This window comes from Eretmochelys imbricata, chromosome 3, assembly GCF_965152235.1.
Source record: "Eretmochelys imbricata isolate rEreImb1 chromosome 3, rEreImb1.hap1, whole genome shotgun sequence".
Lineage (NCBI taxonomy): Eukaryota > Metazoa > Chordata > Testudines > Cheloniidae > Eretmochelys > Eretmochelys imbricata.
The window spans coordinates 104,510,429-104,528,798 of NC_135574.1; the positions used below are offsets into that span (position 1 = coordinate 104,510,429).

At 44.1% G+C, this 18,370-nt stretch overlaps 1 protein-coding gene across 4 annotated transcripts in view; it reads right to left on the reverse strand.

Moving 5' to 3' along the window:
- Window positions 1–17,918, reverse strand: part of MAP3K5 (mitogen-activated protein kinase kinase kinase 5) — a 161,393-nt gene extending 143,475 nt beyond the window's left edge. For 3 of the 4 annotated variants that reach the window (XM_077813098.1, XM_077813103.1, XM_077813102.1), the window contains exon 1: window positions 16,977–17,918. In XM_077813098.1, the coding sequence (XP_077669224.1) occupies window positions 16,977–17,394 (418 nt within the window). In that variant the 5' untranslated portion in view covers window positions 17,395–17,918. Of the gene's footprint in view, window positions 1–3,559; window positions 3,705–16,976 lie in introns of those variants that run through there. The other variant, XM_077813099.1, reaches the window with a different exon arrangement.
- Between the last annotated feature and the right edge of the window lie 452 nt (window positions 17,919–18,370).

Sequence of the window (18,370 nt, forward strand, 5' to 3'; positions counted from 1 at the left end):
ACTTAAGTTGTGTCTAGTGGAGTGCAAGTCAAGGATGATTTGTTTTTAAGATCATTTTTGCAAGATACTGAAAACTTAAACTAATAATAATTCTACATTTAGGGAGTCAGCATTTCCCCACGCAAAGTGAAGACTCAAGGAGAATGTACAGTCTATAACAGACATTACAAATTAATGGACAAATCCTGTACATTGCCATGCAGTCCAACTAACTGAACTCTGCAATGGGGAGGGGAAAGATTCCTCCTGCAAAGCAGCAGCAGATCGTTTTGTGGCGACCACCAAGGCCTTAGATCTGCAGTTGCCTCTACTAACACTGTGTTCACTATGCTCAGACATAACTGTGATGGGTGCCAAAATAACCACCTAGACAGACATACACGACCATCTGAGCCATGTATTCACAGATTCACCATCTGTAACCCCAAGTTCCACATCCATGGCAGCCAACAAGTAACCCCTATTGAACTGTGCTATGTGACACACGCAAGGTTTGTGCCCTCCTTCATCCCTGCATCCAAGCTCCCTGAATTCCACCTCCAATACTAATGCAACACACACTAGTTTCAATGCATTAGAATTAGGGCCCTATCAAATTCAGAGTCCATTTTGGTCAATTTCACGGTCATAGAATTTTAAAAATCGCAAATTTCACGATTTCAGGTATTAAAATGGGGGGGGTCACAATTATTGTAGGGGGGGTGGTAGTACTGCTACCCTTACTTCTGCACTGCTGCTGGTGGTGAAGGTGCCTTCAAAGCTGGACGGCCGGAAAGCGGCAACTGCTGACTGGGAGCCCAGCTCTGAAGGCAGAGCCACTGCCAGCAGCAGCACAGAAGTAAGGATGGCGTGGTATGGTGTTGCCACTCCTACTTCTGCGCTGCTGCACTGCTGCCCTCAGTCAGCAGCTGCCACTCTGCGGCCGCCCAGCTCTGAAGGCAGCACAGAAGGGTGGCAATACCGTAACCCCCCCTAAAATAACCCCCTCTGCAACTCCCTTTTGGGTCGGGACCCGCAATTTGAGAAACCTGTATAGTATACGTAAGCGGGGGAATGGTCCCGCTATTGTGGGGAACTTTCCTGGCTTCTGCACTACCCCGGTGAAGTGGGCTAGCGAAAGGATCCGAGTCCTCGCTCCCACTTCCTTTACCCAGTGGCCTCCCTGCCCTTGAGGACTCCCCTTCCACTCTCCTGTCTGGCAGAGTCCTCGTAACCCCAACAAGGCTGGGCCCAGGATTCCTGGGGGGCTCGACCCCCAACCCTGCTGTGGTCACCTAGGACGGGGCTAGGGTGTCCCCACTCCGGGGTACTCTCTCTGCACTGGGCACTTCTCTGACCCACTGACCATTACATACAAGTTGAAGCAAATACAAGTTATTTAATCAACAATTAATTTTAAAAAGAATAAGGGGAAATGGGAAAGGTTAAAGGAAACACATCAACCCGCTATGTGGCAGGGAACATCACAAACAGCGTCTCTGGAATGTCAGGGCAATTCACAGTCTGTTCCTTGTAAGTCCCAGGCCTTCTTCTCAGGCCCTGGCTGTGCTGTAGGGATGCTGTGGGTTGGACACTTGCTCTGGTGGTGGTCCCACGCTCTCAGACTCTAAGTGGTAGGACCCTTCTTCCCAGTGTCACCCCCACCCTATCGGGGTTACGATCCAAGCCTGGCCTGCAGAGCCTCTTGGCTGAGGCGTCTCCCTGTGCTGGGCCTGCTGCCCAGGGTCCCCCTCGCTCTCCCCAGCTGCTCACCGCACCCGGCTCCGGACTGCTCCAGCCCCAGCTGCACCACTCCGTCTCTGCACTGCTGCTGCTGCTCTGCCTCCAGCTCCCTGGGCTGCTTCTTTGGCCCCTCTGCCTCTGGTTGCTGCAACTCTGCTCCCAGGACAGGTCTGCTCTCTCTGTGCTGTGCCCCTGGCTTTGGGGCTGCAGCTCCGCTCCCAGGACAGGGGCTGCTCTCTCTGGATCTGGCACAGCTCTGCTCCCCAGCTCAGCTTAGGCCCCTGCTTTCTCCTTAGCTCAGCCCCACTCTGTCTGACCCAGGCAATTCCAACTCACACGGACGACGGGACCTCCCTGGCCTCCTGACTCCCTGATTAGCCTGCCCGCCCTGTCATTCAGGCTGACCTGGAGCATTGGCCTCTCCCCATTTTCCCGGGGGCTGTCAGTCTCAGGGTCCTGATTCCCCATTGACCCTTCCCCCTTTTTGGTACTGGGAGCTAGCAACTAAAACACCCCCACTGAACGTTAGTAAGGGGGCAACAGTCCCTTACATTTAGGCACATAAAAGACCAGATTTCATGGAGGGAGACCAGATTTCACGGCTCGTGACACATTTTTCATGGACATGAATTTTGTAGGTCCCTAATTATAATCATCTACCATTTGTTTGTGATGGTTCCCAGATGCATAAGAAGGAGCAGTCCCTGTGCCAGAAAGCCCACACTCTAAGGATCCAGGGCTCTCAACTCTTGGAAGGGGAAAGAGGAACAAAATTTACCTCTAAGGAGCAGACCTAGCCTTTGCGCTGCGTAAGGGTCTGGTGCAACCTCACCACCAAGTCCATGTCCCAGGGGAGGGCTGCAGGGTGATCTCCCACCTCCATGCAGCCAGTGGCCTGGGTTCTCCCTGCCATTCTGGAACCTCCACATTTATTTATTGACAAATAAAATATGCAGAACTTTAAAATATTGTGTGCATAGAATTTTATACTTTTTGGCACAGAATTCCCTCAGGAGTAATATTTATAGTGTATATATGTCCATCTCCCCTCTCTGATTTGTGATCAGAAATTCTTCAACTTTAATGCTGCCTTTTTCAAAGTGAAAACAAGTTCAGACAGCAATGATGAAATGGAAGCAACCAAACCACTCACCTTTCAGGCTACCTCGTCTTAAAAAAAAACAAAAAAAACCACCACCACCACTTTCTGTTCCTGCATTCCTGAAAGTATTCCTGTGACAGGCAGCTGTTGAAGTGAAAGCCTTTTACAATCATGTCAACCCCTTACAGAGATGTTGTCCTCCCATTGCAAAACATTAATGCAGCCTTGTAATATAGTCTACTCATCACACAAGTACTTTAAAAAAAAAACAAAAAAACACATAGGTCTGGTTTGCCTTTAGTACTTTCTTCATCATCATCCCCAGACTAGAAAAGTAGGTTTTGTTCTGGGAGTAGTAATTTTCATTATGATTTTTGCAAGGCTACTGTAAAGGCTTTAAATAAGATGGATGTTACAGGATTAGCTATCCAAATACCAAATTAAATAGTAGTAGTACTGAAGCACCAAAGCGTTTGATTCTGAAGCAAAAAATACAATGGATCTCATGAACACAGATATGTAAACTTTAAAGAAGTTACATTTATCTGGATTATTTACGATAGCCATTTATTTTTACCCAGTGTGATCAATAAAACCTCATTAATTCTTTTGACTGCACTTCACAAAGGGATTCAAAGGTCTTTCTTATGATGCTTGAACCTGACCAAAGGCTATTCCTAGGGAGGCCTGGAAAGTTTCCCAGCCCTTCGTTCCAGGTATCTGGCAAACACTTACTAGTTCCAACTGTGGATTGGCTAGCAAAGAAGTGTCCATGCAACAAGCAGCTTCTGGTCTTCTCCCTGGATGCCAAGCATGTCAAGCACGCCACCTCCACAAACTGCATGAGCTCCAAGGAGCAAGAGACCGAAGGCTGCTGTTGGTAATAGAGATCCAGGTTTCAACATATAAAATGCCAAGTCATTGGGCCCACTCCTGAATGCCGTTTACTATCAGTCTACATGTGTCTTGGTTAAAACTAATCCAACATTAAATACATTTGCACAGTTCCTGTAGGAAGTTTGGAGAACTCAGATACCACTCTAGTGAGCATTATAGAAAACCCAAGAGATGCACAAAATAGCGCAGCACAAAAATCCAGAAGATTGTTTGCTCTCTGCTCTTCCAAAGGAAGAGCATGACTGTGGGTAGGATTTTTTACTTGTTCATAAAAATCCATTCAAGGAGGTGAGAATTTGGGAGAGAAAGAGAGTTGTAAGCAAAAGGTCTGTCTTCACTGCAGACTAAATGTCAGTGATCAGCGCCTGGGTTAGCCTCACTCAAGTATGAGAAGCCATACTTTAAAGCCACACTCGAGTTACTGGGTCTTCACTGGTGCTGCCCTCACCTCTATGTGTTGCTAGGACTTTTGGGGGCATAGCCCATAGCTCTGCATGCTGAAGTAAGCTGAGCTGCTGCATGATTCCATTCCAGTGAATTGTGGGGGATTTGTCTGTCCTTCTGGGCACACAAGGGGAATTATCAATGCTCATATAATTTATCCTGAGCCCTCACTGCAAAATGGGCAGATTACCAGCCCAAGTGAACATCTCACTCAGGCTTTAGCCTAAGCCCGAGACAAGCCAGAAAGCCAATGATGAAAGCACCGCTAAACTTGTGTGAATGAGCTTTGTGTGTGTGGCTAGGATCCAGGTTATGGGCAATGCCCCAATAAGCATCCTGGTTAACTCTGCGGTGAAGAAATATCCAACTGCTCACTCAGCCAGAACACATCATCTTCAAGAGCCATCAACTAATTCAGTCCTAATAAGGTTCCAGGGTGACTCCCAGAATGGGTTTGGGACCAGATTTTTTTAAAAAGATATTTAGGCACCAAAAGATACTTATAAAATCTCACTAAGAGCCTAGCCATATATTTTGGTGCCTAAATATCTTTTAAAAATTTGGCCATTGCTTTTTAAAGGGATGATTTGAAGGGTGGGGAGGGCAGGAATACAACCCTGGCATATAGCTCTGCATCTGCTAATAATAATCAGCTCTTACTGACTTAAACAAGAGCTACACTTGCTTGTATCAAGGGATAAACTTGTTTTTAGAAGTACCTGTTCTTTATGCCCTTAATGTCTACAGAAGAACGAATGAAGATACTGTGATGTAAATGACCAATGTTTATCTCTAGTCAGACTTGGTCTGCAGTTCAACACAAATTATTATGGACTTGTGACAGGTGCTTACTGATCTGTTGGCTCACGGAAGCATTCCCAGCCATGTAACTGAACTCCTTTATTGTCATCTGAAAAAACACCTGGATGGTCCTCTGATTCTTTACAGTAAGAGGACACTTCACACTGTTGTTTCAATGGTGTAGATAAAAAGAACAAGAAGAAAAGGAGTACTTGTGGCACCTTAGAGACTAACCAATTTATTTGAGCATGAGCTTTCATGAAAGCTCATGCTCAAATAAATTGGTTAGTCTCTAAGGTGCCACAAGTACTCCTTTTCTTTTTGCGAATACAGACTAACACGGCTGTTACTCTGAAACCTGTCAAAAAGAACAAGTACTTCTAAAAACAAAGGAATTGTTCAGAGTGGTTGAAGAAGGTAGCACCAAGAGAAATTAAACGAAACTAAGCAAATAAAATGTTAACAATGCCAAGACATTTTCTCTTAACAGTGAGCTCACACTGTAGGATAATATTCCATGAAAGTATGCCATAGCTTTACTCTTTGAAACAGAACAGTGCACTGGAGAACTCATTGCAGAGAACAGTCATGCATTGGCTGTGATAAGGATTCTAAAAGATCTATTAGGTCTTTTCAGTCTCTTATTTGCTCCTTTTAGCTCTATATAGGAATACACTGCCCTCCTCTTATAATAGAATTGTTTTTATTCTGTTGTCTTATTATCATTTGTTACAGTTATTCAGGCTCCTTTTGTATTGTGCTTTTATATTTCATAAGCATATTTAAACTTAAAATTAAAAAATGAAGTAAACGTCTCAGTATGACTGTAGTAAGGTCAGGAGTCATTTCCCTCTGCCACACACCCTTGCCAGTCACATCTAGAGAAGTGGCAACAGTAGAATGTCAAAATCGTTGGGGGCGGGGTGGGTGAAGGGAGTGTGTTCATTTTATGTTACTCTTGAAAGTAAAAATTACTGTTGCATCTAGCTTTGCCCAGTTTTCTGGGAAGTACACTTTAGAGACTCATGCTGATAATTTTATGGCTATACTGTACTTTAAGAGGCAGCAATAGTTCCATGGAGCAGCACTTCTCCTGGCATTTTAGTATGTAACAATGTATTAATAAAGGGGAGGGAAATATTTCATACACCATGCTCAAATGTCAACTCTATTATGCTATTGCACTTTACACACTCGCCGAGATTTGGCCTTTTCTATCTCCAACTTCTATGGGCCAATTAGAGTCTGAATCTATATACTTTACTCAAGGATCTCAGTTGTATCCACAGGAGATTTGATTGACTAAGGATTGCATGAACAGGCTTTTACTGACTCATCTTTATGATTATTAGAGCAGTGCTTGGAGACCCCAACCAAGATCAAGGTCCCTTTGTGCTAAAAGTTTACAATCTAAACAAAGGGATGGGGTGAGGGAAACAGAGGCATAAAGGAGGCAAGCGACTTGCCCAAGATCACACAACAGGCTAGTGGCAAAGTAGGAATAGAACCTAGGTCTCCACTGCACATTATACTGCCCTCATACTTCCATCATCTTCCCAGCTCATGCAGAGAGCAGTGGCAGAAGTAGATGGGTATATTCTCTTCAGAACACATACCGGCAAGTCCCAGTAGCCTTAATGTAAGTTATGCATATATAGCAAGAGGACACTTGGAACCTGGGGGACATTCTTCATCTGATTATAACAATTAGAGCTGGTCAAACAATGGCAGATTTATCTGTGAATAACTAGTTAATTTCTGAAAATCCCACATTTTGTAATATTCTTCACAAGTTACCTGACCAGCTCTCTCAGTGAGCAGGCAAATTAAACTGTGGGCCTATAGTATTTTTAGATCCATCTTTGAAACACACTGAGCTAAACCCAGACAAGTACCCCTTTTTCAGAAGTATGGGGCATTCTGTTCTGAAGCACTTGGACAATATCTATATTTTATGCTTTAGGATGTATCCTAAACTGTCCACAGATTGCAAATCTCAGCCTAAATCTTAAAACCAAAGGGGCCTAATGGAGTCTGGAGTTGGGCACCCAATTGCCTTAACCCTCTCTGGAAATCCCAGTCTAAAATGTTGTCCGTCTTCATCTCTCAGACTCACATTTCAACACACAGAGGTTAAGAGGCTTTTACAACTGGGAGCTGATCTCTCCCAGAAGTGATTCTTCAGACCTCCATTTCTCTTCTCTGGGCTCCATCCCACCTTCACCAGCCCACTTAGTTAGGCAAGTAATTGGCCTGTACCCATGACACCTAGCAGCAGCAACAGTAATGTTTTGTGGGGATATGACCCGAGTCATCAGCTCTACTCTCCAGAGCAACAGTGTTATTAGTTCTTTCAGTCACTCAGCATCTCTTGGTCCTAACCCCCTATAGAAGCACAGGTTTCAGAGTAGCAGCTGTGTTAGTCTGTATCCGCAAAAAGAACAGGAGTACTTGTGGCACCTTAGAAACTAACAAATTTATTTGAGCATAACCTGTCTCAACATGAGTCCCATTGATACTGAGGAGTGGGAAAGGGTTGGGGGCAGGGTTGCCAACCCTCCAGGATTGGCCTGAAATCTCCAGGAATTAAAGATTATGTGATCAAATCTCCAGGAATACATCCAACCAAAATTAGCAACCCTAGATGGGGGGGGGTTTATGGTAGCCCTTCTCAGTCCTGAAAATGAGCAAAAATAATAATACTTCAGGATAGCTCTTTCTACCACAGACCCTGTAACTAGATCTGTTATTTTAGCATAGCCTGTCTTGGCATGACTCCACAGAGCATTGGTAGTGATTCAGCCCCTGCCCCCTTTTTCCATCTGCTGCAGAAAAGACCATGTTCAAATACTAAAATATAGCAATGTAAACAAATGCTACATAATCACAGGTGGAGAGTGCAGCATTTCAAATGTCTGAAACTTTGCATCAGTAAAATAAAATCATGAAGTAGAGAGAATTAAACGGTGAGCAGGGTATTGTTCACTTCCATGCCATGCTGCCTCACTTTGAGAACTGGTAGTAATTACAACTCAGCTGTTTTACTGCTACTATAAATAGCCAATATTGTGGGAAGCATGTATTTTTATTCTGAGAAAAACATTAAGTCAACTGCTAGGAATTAAGAATATTAGATTTAGCTCTTAAGAACATCAGTTCTTTGGATTTCAAGGACAGAAAGCAAGAGCTCATGTGTCATTAAGTGTCAGAATTCCAGGAAAGCTTAAACTCAGATATAAATCACTTTATTGGCCAACTTTCTGGATAAGCTCTAGTGTCGGCAGTATGCCAAAGAAGGAATCACTGGAATTCAGCGTCTCCTAAGGTAAACAAAATACTACCAGAAAAGCGGCCCAGGAATTTAGATCAGCGCTGATTTTCTTCACTCTGATGTCCTTGTAAAGACTTGCACTGTGCAATCATAGAAAGCTATGCAAGGTATAGAGGAAATATTGCACAGATGTTATATATCTTCTAAGCAAATTCAGCTTTACCACATGACTATACTGAGTTTCTGAAGATTTGCTCCTTTATGCCAAATTTCTCCAAGTAAAGTATATTCCAGTACTGCTTTTAAGCCACAGAGTTGACACCAAGTTTCCAGCCAAAATCTGTAAAAGCTACAAGACCACTGCTACTAGACCAACTCAGTTTTACTTTTCCAGCTGCTAGTGAACTCAACTTGCTTTATTCATTAGTTGCCATTATGGGAAATTCCTTCCCTGACCCTCACTCAGTATTGGTATGTCTGATTAGATTAGCTTGCACTGGAAGTATCATTATTTAATTAACATGTTAAACTCACTATTGCAGAATATTACTGAGCCATACAATCTACTCGGGTTAAAAGGAGGACTAGAGACCCAAGAACAAGAATAGTATTTGCAATTACATTAAAAGTTTCAAAAATAAGCAGCTGAAGCCAGGAAAAAATTCCAGAGCAATACACTCACAAGGTTACAATGAGATACTTGCATGGTGCAAAATACACATCAGTCACATTGTTTAGTCTGGGGACTTTTTTAAAGTAAATGACGGTGTACAGATTGAATCCCCGCGCTAGTCACTGTATAATTTATCTCCACATTTTCCATCAATTTTTCTGCAACATTGGGTATAAAGAAGATGTCTAGATATTACATTTCCTATGTAAATAACATTACCATCCACCAAAAAAAGTTAATATAAGTTAAACGTAGTCAGAAAACCTTGCAAGGCAGAGAAGAAATAGGAACACAGGCATTTGCCTTACTGCATTAGGCCAGTGGTCCAGGTAGCCTGACTCTGAAAGCAGCCAGTACCAATTCTTTCAGAGGAAGGTACAAGAAACCCCATCTCTAAGTGTATGTGCAGTGTGCCCAGCCATTTGATAGCATCGTCATCAGCCAGGTGAAGAGCCAGTAGCCCACTGTTGAAGTAAGTCAGCGGGCACTTGTCAAGAATATGTAACATAGTCTAAAGTGGACCACATCTACATTGCAGGTCATTAGAGAAACCCCATTTGAAGAAACCCCCATCATGGACCATAATGGGAAAACCTGTCCCTCAGGGAAGTTGCTTCCTAACCCCCTTCAGTTTGTTTTTGGCTTGTGCCCTGAAGCGTAAGGGCCTCTAAGATTTCTCATCATCTCAATCCAAGGACAGTACATAATACTTTTCTTTAGAGTATAAAGTATTTTTATAAAAGCATTTTTGAAAGACCTTCCCCCCACCCAGTAATAACAAAACAGAATTGCTTTCAGCACATCTACCCAACTTATTTTGCTAATCAAGTAAACATTTAGCCCTACTCTGCAGTGATTTTAAAACACAAATATAGGGAATTGTCCCATCAATGTAAAGGAAACTGCATTAGGCAACGCACATTTCCTCACCTGGGCTACTAATAATGGGCCTGATTGTGCAAGCACTCTGCACTCAGAACTCACCTCGACTTTGAGGAACTTTCATGAACGGAGGGCATACAGGAGCAGGCCTGATACCTTAGATTATTGAATTTTATCTGTTTTTCTTTGTATGCTCTTTGTTTACATTTTGCTCTTCATTCGGCTAGACTGTGAGGCATTTGTTCTTATGCAGTGTGTGTAATAATAAGTGACTGTATGAAGAGCTCCACAGCAAACAATCAATCCTAACTTTTAGTCTTCTAAAATAAATAGGTAAGCAAAATTAAATGAGTCATTTACATGAGCTTCTGCTAGATATACGCCGAGGCTAGTCTACTTGCTTATGGCCTGATTTTCAGACATGTGCTGAGCACTCATATATCCCATTAAAGTCAACAGGATCTCCAGGTGCTGAGATCTAGCCATTATAATATAATGCACAAATTATTTCATTTTCTACAAATTTCCTTATTAGTTTAAAAAGGAACATTTGGAATACCTTATGCTGGTATACTGCATTTTTGGTTTATATATTGATATTTCTCCATCTTATTGTTTGTTGATTTTACTCCTATTTGTATATGCCTTCATCTTTTAATTCATGAAGTACTTCTGCACTGCTTGGCAATTAAGCTGCATGAAGAGAACTTGCTGTAACTCAACTACAGTAATGCAACACTGCTTTAATCTAGTTTGACTGTGGTTTTTCTTGACAAACTGAATCCAAAATTTCAGCTACTCACTCCCAGGTATTAGTTCAAATACACATCACAGTATGTCTGTGTTTTGCAGGAGGTCAGACTAGATTATAATAATGTCCCTTCTGACTTTAAAATCTGATGGGGGGGGGGAAATATGAGGAAAATGGTAACCTCAATACTACTTACTGTTCCCAAATACTCATTTTACAGGCTGATTTGGCACTCATTACTCAGCTTCTGTTAAAATAAAAAGGAACTTAGCCTGAGTAGGGAGGAATGCTGAAGCAGACCAGTTAACTACTGCTTGAGTGCTCCAGGTATATGCAATTAAAACTCACTTGTTGGGTGTAGACAATGCTAGCGTCCCAGCACTTACCAACTTCAGCAGAATGCTAGGCAAAGATGGCAGAACAAGGCTGAGTAAAAGGGCTATTGTACATGTAGTGCTGATGACTGGTGTTTACTTCTGACACTGGATGCTACTTAACATTCCTCCAGGTTCTCAAAGGGGGGCGATAAGCGAAAGTGCAGAAGTGAAACTACATCAGAGATCACCTAAAATTCAAACTATTCTAAAAGGCCGAGATAACGCATTAAGAAAAAGAAACAGTGTTACCCTAAATAAAATCTCCTGCTTGAAATTACAGTTGATTTTTATGTAGCACATTATCTGTGAGGAGTATTACTCCCCAAAACGATTAGAGGCCTTATCTTCCAAATCTCTACTCAGACAATCAGGCAAAAATCCTCAAAGGTATTCAGTTATTAACTTTCATTGGGAGTTAGGAACCTAAATACCTTTGAGGATCTGGCTCTTAGTCCTTACTGACACAGGTGACTTCTTCCTTATTCACATAACTGGCCCGTTGACTCCAATAGGTTGTTTTCTGTGCAGTCCTCTCTGTCAGATTGCACCATTTTCATACGTTATATATTTTAAAGGGACTCTCTCAAAATTAAAAACCATGATGTAAGCAAGTTTCTTTACATATATTACATACAAGTTTCTTAACCTACATTATATAACCAAACTAAGGAAACACAACCTAGATGGAGCTACTATAAGGTGGGTGCATAAATGGTTGGAAAACACTTCCCTGGGAGCACTTATATCAGTGGTTCACAGTCAAGCTGGATGGGCATATCGAATGGGGTTCTGCAGGGATCAGTAGCGAGCCTGGTTCTGTTCAATATCTTCATCAATGATTTAGATAATGGCATAGAGAGAACACTCAAAGTTTGCAGACGATACCAAAGTGGGAGGGGATGCAAGTGCTTTGGATGATAGGATTAAAATTCAAAACTATCTGCACAAACTGGAGAAATGGTCTGAAGTAAACAGAGTGAAATTCAATAAGGACAAATGCAAAGTACTCCACTTAGGAAGGAACAATCAGTCGCACACATACAAAATGGAAAATGACTGCCTAGGAAGGAGTACTACGGAAAGGGATCTGGGGTCATAGTGGATCCCAAGCTAAGTCTGAGTCAACAGTGTAACACCGTTGCAAGAAAAGCAAACATCATTCTGGGATGTATCAGCAGAAGTATATAAGCAAGAAGTGAGAAGTAATTCTTCCCTCTACTCCACACTGATTAGGCTTCAACAGGAGTATTGTGTCCAGTTCTGGGAACCACATTTCAGGAAAGATGTGGACAAATTGGAGGAAGTCCAGAGAAGAGCAACAAAAATGATTAAAGGTCCAGAAAAAATGACCTCTGAGGGAAGATTGAAAATATTGGGTTTGTTTAGTCTGGAGAAGAGAAGACTGAGAGGGGACATGATAACAGTTTTCAAGTATATATAAAATTGTTACAAGGAGGAGGGAGAAAAATTGTTCTTCTTAACCTCTAAGGATAGGACAAGAAGCAATGGCCTTAAATTGCAGCAAGGGTGGTTTAGGTTGGACATTAGGAAAAATTTTCTAACTATCAGGGTGGTTAAGCACTGGAATAAATTGCCTAGGAAGGTTGTGGAATCTCCATCATTGGAGATTTTTCAGAGCAGGTTAGACAAACCCCTATCAGGGATGGTCTAGATAATACTTAGTCCTGCCATGAGTGCAGGGGATTGGACTAGACGACCTCTCGAGGTCCCTTCCAGTCTTACAATTCTATGATTACAATAGCACCTTAGATTATGAAAAAGTGTGGGAGGGGGTGAATTGAAAACATCTTACTTGTCACTATGTGGGTATGCTCTTTGCCCCTTTCTCAGCTTGAACAATGAAAAAAATCAGTTAAAACGGTTTCATTTTCAAATTCATAGTGGTGCAAGGTGTAGGTTTCAAGCACTACTATATTTTAGGCCAAATTTAAGTTGATAGTATCCCTTTAAATACAAAGAACACAGTCCCACATGAACATCACATAATTTTAAGTCTAATTCATTTTTGTCCTGAGTCCTCCTGCCTTTCATTCCCCTTATTTACATTGCTTCATTCCATGTTTATTCCCTTCTTTCAGACAATGAAGATAGTCTGATTATGTTCTCATGCACACCAGCTCAATGCTGCTGTCACTAGGTTTAACACAGTGAAATGTTTAATTCTCCAAAATATATCATTTAAATTGGAAGCTGGAGAAAAATGAAGAAAACATTTGTATTTGTATAGGGCCAAATCCTAGCCCCACTGAAGCCAATAACAAAACTCCTGTTGACTTCAGTGAAATCAGGATTTGACCAACTAGAATTAATAAAAAATCTTTTACACTAAACCTAAATTTCATGCCTGAATTATTCAACAGCTTCCTTTTGTTACTTCTTCATTTTAATTCTGACAGAATTTTAGGCCTATTCAGTAATTGCAATGAATTAAGCTTCATTAATTGTTGACTAGTTAGATAATGTCAATGGTGTACAAGGCAAACACATTGCTACCCGTTATCGTTGCAAAGGTAATCTTTCAAGTCAAATAGTTGACATCTTCTCTTCCTGTCCCCAGACAGAATGCTCCTGTGCCCTTGCTGGTTTTGCCAAAGGGTAGCAGAGTGAAATTAATAAAGACAGTCAGTTTCCTGGCTGCTATTCTATACCATGCAAAAGTCAATGAAATTGTCAATAATCATGTCAATTTCATGCTAATTGGAAAAGCTATAAGAGCAGCAAGCTGCAGCTGGAATTCTTCAGGAAGAAAGGAAGTCTCATAGTAATAGGGCTAGATAAGGTCAAGAAAGGTAAAGACACCTCCCTTGGCAGTAACCCAGAGGCCCTGAAGGAGGCATACAATGACAGAAATATTTCCTTCCCTTGGCAGAAGCTAGGAGATTTTCAGTGAGAAAAGTAAAAGCCCCAAGAGCCTTCCCAAAAGCTAGTGATTGTTGCAGCTTCAAATTATCAGAAACCTTGCAACCCGAGGCTGATACATAAGATGGTGTACTCCAGAAAAGTTCAGACACATCATTCCATGGGGTTGGGAGGATGGGCATCTGAGCAGAGCATTACCCAGGGCCTCACTTATGGGGTTTCCCATTCCTATCTTTCATAAGTATGTCTAGATAGCAGACACCTACTAACTGAATTAGTTAGCAAACCTAAGATTTTTTTTTAGCTATATTCTAAAAATAAATTAGGTGAGAGATGCATGCACTATGGACAATACAGTATTTGGCTTTTGCTGCCATACAGAAGCAGAATGACATGGTACATTTCACAGTACTTTGATTAATATAAAGTATGGCAATGAAAGAAAAGCAAGGTTTTTACATTTACACAGCTTTGTTCAAAAGCCATTGAAATAAGTAAGCAAAAAATGCATTACCTAAGTGTGCAATTATGCTATTATATGCCAGAGTTCCAACTGCCAGAACTAAAGGAGCTCACTTTCAAGTCTGATCTCCCATCACAAGAGTTTCTATCCTGAAATTCTGATGCCAAACCTAATACAATCTGAATTTGAAAACCTGATGCAGGCACATGAGGCTGAAGGGAAAGTGAATTTATCATTCTATAACCATAAATACGGGAATCTATTGATAGTCCTACAAGGGAATATGCTGAGAAACTGAGTGGCAGCTCCAAGGTTTTACCCACTCCAGTGTAGCAGGGTGTTTTGGTCTCCACATAGACTATGGCACTACAGGTTTTGGGACCTTTTTGCCTCCCTACTGCCATTTGACACCACAACTCTTCTGGCAGCCAACTGCCACGGTCTCTGAGCTCCCATCAAGACCAGGTTCCACAGGATGGAGTGGAGGCCACACGAGTTACTGCAGGCCCTGCCTCAACCCACCAAAACCTGTGTGGCGGGGCTTGCAAAGGACCGATGTATGTGCATGTGCATGTATGTGTAAGGAGCATGCAGTGGAAGTGGCACACCATCCAGCCAGGATATGCAGGTACCATCTTACCTCTACTTGCAGAAGCAGAGGGGATTACTGATACCTGTTGTTACTGCATTGGTTAAAAAAAAGAAAAAAAAAGTTATTGTAAACGTTTTAGCTAATGTGTTCCAAACACATACAGACGTTGTCAAAACTTAGTTCCAAATTCTCTCGCAGTCAGACTGCTCCCTCCTTTTGTAAAATAAGAGGAAAAGAATATTTAATATGATCGTTCTGGTTCTATAAAGTCTTTAGGACTCTGATAGCCATTGCTATTCCTCCCTTATTTACCTTACCTATTTGACCACAAGAAGCTCTTGATGGCCTTGTATATGCAAATCTTTTTTGCCAGTGGAGCCGGACTGACTGTAGCAGATAGTTTACTGTACACATTGCCAGCAAGTCAAATAGTTTCAAATTTGCTACTGTGACTATATGTAAATCATGGTAGAGCACAGAGTTCACAGACTTTCTTGGCAACTGTTTTACTCTACATACGTAGTTCTGTTTAATCCCATCTGTCACGAATATTTTATGCAATTGATAAATAATGTATACACTTCCAAGCATACAAATATAAAGACTATCCCAAATTTTGGGTCAACACAAAGGAATTGTTGAAATATTCACACTGGACCTAATTTTCAAAAGTTCTGAGCTCCAGCTTTAGAAAATGGGAACTGCAAGAGCTCAACATCTTTGAAAATCAGGCCCAGTATGACCTGGTACAGTAGCGGGGAAAACAGTCAGAACACACTATATGGACATTTTAAATTGGTGGTTCCCAAAATGTGCTCTGTAAACAACCAGTGCTGCAAAGAGCACTACTTGGTGGTTCGTGGAGAGTTTAATATTATTAGTTCCTCCTTCTTTTCCCCCAAATCACATTAAAGGAAACTATTGTATTTTAGCTAATTTTTTTTCCATGTAAACAATGTAGTTGCCTGTGGGATATTATTTAAGCACCAATGGAAGAGATGGTGGTCCAAGAGATAATCTCTCTGTCAAGACATGGAACAAACCACAAACGTGTCCAGGAATCTGTTTTAAACTACACTGCCACATGATAGCTCAAAAAAAGAATAAAAACACCAAGAAAGAAAAGCTTTGTAAAATTTAAAAAACTACTTAAGGCCCTGATCATATAGTTACATCAAGTGGACCCTTATTCCCATCCAGAGCCCTGTTGACTTCACCCCAGCAGAGTATGCAAAACTCAGGCAGCCTCTCACCTAATACAGAATCAATTACTAAAGGAGAAAATTGGGGGTCACTGACTGAAAGGAGAGGAGCCACTAACCAGCTAATGTGGCAGAGAGTGAGACAGTGACACACTTTCCACTCCAGTGTCCCAACGACCAGGAAGTGTGAGAAAGGTATTTCCTCAAACTGTCAAGAATCACAGAAAACATCTGATAGGAAAAACTGGGCCTGATCCTGTGAGGAAGGGGAAGAGATGGCATTGTGCTACATAGCAACCTGCCACCAGATCAGCAGTGGCCAGGGATGAGGGATGGTCCAGGAAATAGAACCTCAAACACAGTGTGTAACCCCAATCTGAACGGGCTGCATCTACCCCTATCGATCACATGTGGGGAGTCTGTCTTTTGCCTACTCTGTGGTAAGGTTTGTATAGCAGGTCATCCCAATAAAATGCCATTGAAGTGAGTTGACTCCACTGAAGAAAACGTGAAATGAGTGCTAGAGGTAGTAAGTGACACATTACACCAGTTGGATCAAACTTATGTCCGATATGGACCGCATGTGGTGTGTTAGCTAATAACTCCGGTCAGACCCAGCGCAGGGGTGACACAGCCCCTCGCTGGTCTGGATTGCACCCCACAACGTCACACCCAGGAAAACAGGGAATCAGGTAGGTGACAAAAACACCCCACCACTGCCTAGCTCTTTGAAAGAGCGGTGGCTCCCACAGGAGGCAGAGAACTAGGGCCACGCTCTGGCTGAGGGGCGAGAGCTGCGGCTCCCCGAGCGGGCTGCTGCCCAGGGGAACAACAGAGAGAGAAGGGGGAAGCGAGCGAGGCAGGGGCAGGAAGAAGAGCGAGAGGCGATGGGGCAGAGGCCGGCGCTGCCGCCGCTCACCTGCGTTGTAGAAGCGGTCCAGCACCGTGGTCTCCCCGAAGTCCAGCTTGGCGAAGTGCAAGGTCTCGAGGGAGGCCCCGACCGCCTCGCACGCCTCCCGCAGGCTCTGCAGGGCCCCGCTCTCCGCCGCCACCAGGAGCCCCTGGCTCTCCTCGTTGATCACGTAGGTCACCGTGGTCCTCCTGGTGCCGCCGCCCTTAGCCCGGGCTCCAGTCCCCGCCGCGGGGCAGGCAGCGCTGCTGTCCTCGTTCCAGTAGGTGCCGGCTGGCGGCGAGGCCGGGGCGGGGAGGAGGCTCCGGGCGCCCCCGTCGGCCCCCGGCGCTCTCCGGCTGACCCCGCCGAGCCCTTCCTGGTGCAGGCAGCCGCCGCTCGGCGGGCTGGGCACCGAGAAGCTGATCCCCTCGCTGCTGTCGCTCATCCCTGCGGAGCCCCGCGCCGCGTCCCCGGCTCTGCTGGTGCCGCTCGCCGGAGCTAAGCAGATGCCATGCTTCGCCGCCCGCCGGGCTCGCCCTGCCCCTCGCCGCCAGAGGCTCCTGCAGCTCGCTGCTGGGCGGGGAAAGCAGAGACGGTCCCCGCTTAGCAGCTGCCGAGGTCTCGCTGAGCGGGGAGGGCAGCGCAGTCTCGCCCGGTGCCTGCCAAGGGCACCATTGCGCGCCCCTTCCCCCGCGCGCTGGGCTGGGCTGGCTTCACCTGCAGGGAAGCGACCACCTGGCGAGCGGCTCTGCTGGCAGCCGGGCACGGGGCACAGCCTCTCCCCGCAGTCACTGCACTTCTTCGCCCACTCCTCCCCGGGCAGACGCTCCTCCTTCGCCTCGCACCGCCGGCGCGGCTCCCTCCGGCGGACTGGCTGCCCTGCCGCTGGGCCGGGCGCTCCGATCAGCTCGTCCTGCAGCGGCAGCGCACAAGCCACTTCTGGTATCGCTGCTTGAGCCAGCTATGGCTGGAACCGTAAAGCCAGCAGCAACCGCACTGAAGCCAGCCCAGAGCTGCCCGGCTCCTCCCTTATTCCCTCCCCTTGCCCAGGACTATAAAGAGCCGCATTCCTGCGCTGAGCGCTCAGAGCCGCGCCAAACTTTAGGCAGGGTTCGGTGCGTAACGTCGCAGGCTCCTTCTTGGGCTCGTACCAGCGCTTGATTCGCTTTCTTCTCTGCACAGCGCCCTCTGCTGCTCCATGCTGTGCTTGGTCGTTTGGCGCTGTCGGTGGGCAGTGCTCCTCAACAGATCTTGGCTGGGCTGCCTTTGATTTTTTTCTTTTTAATACTTTCAGTGGATACTAGCTATGTGTATTTTATATGTATCAATATAAGTTGTAGGTGTCAGCCAATAATTATTCAACAATAGTATATGGTGAAATTCAAAAAGTAAAAGCTTGTAACTCGGGACCTACCAACTTC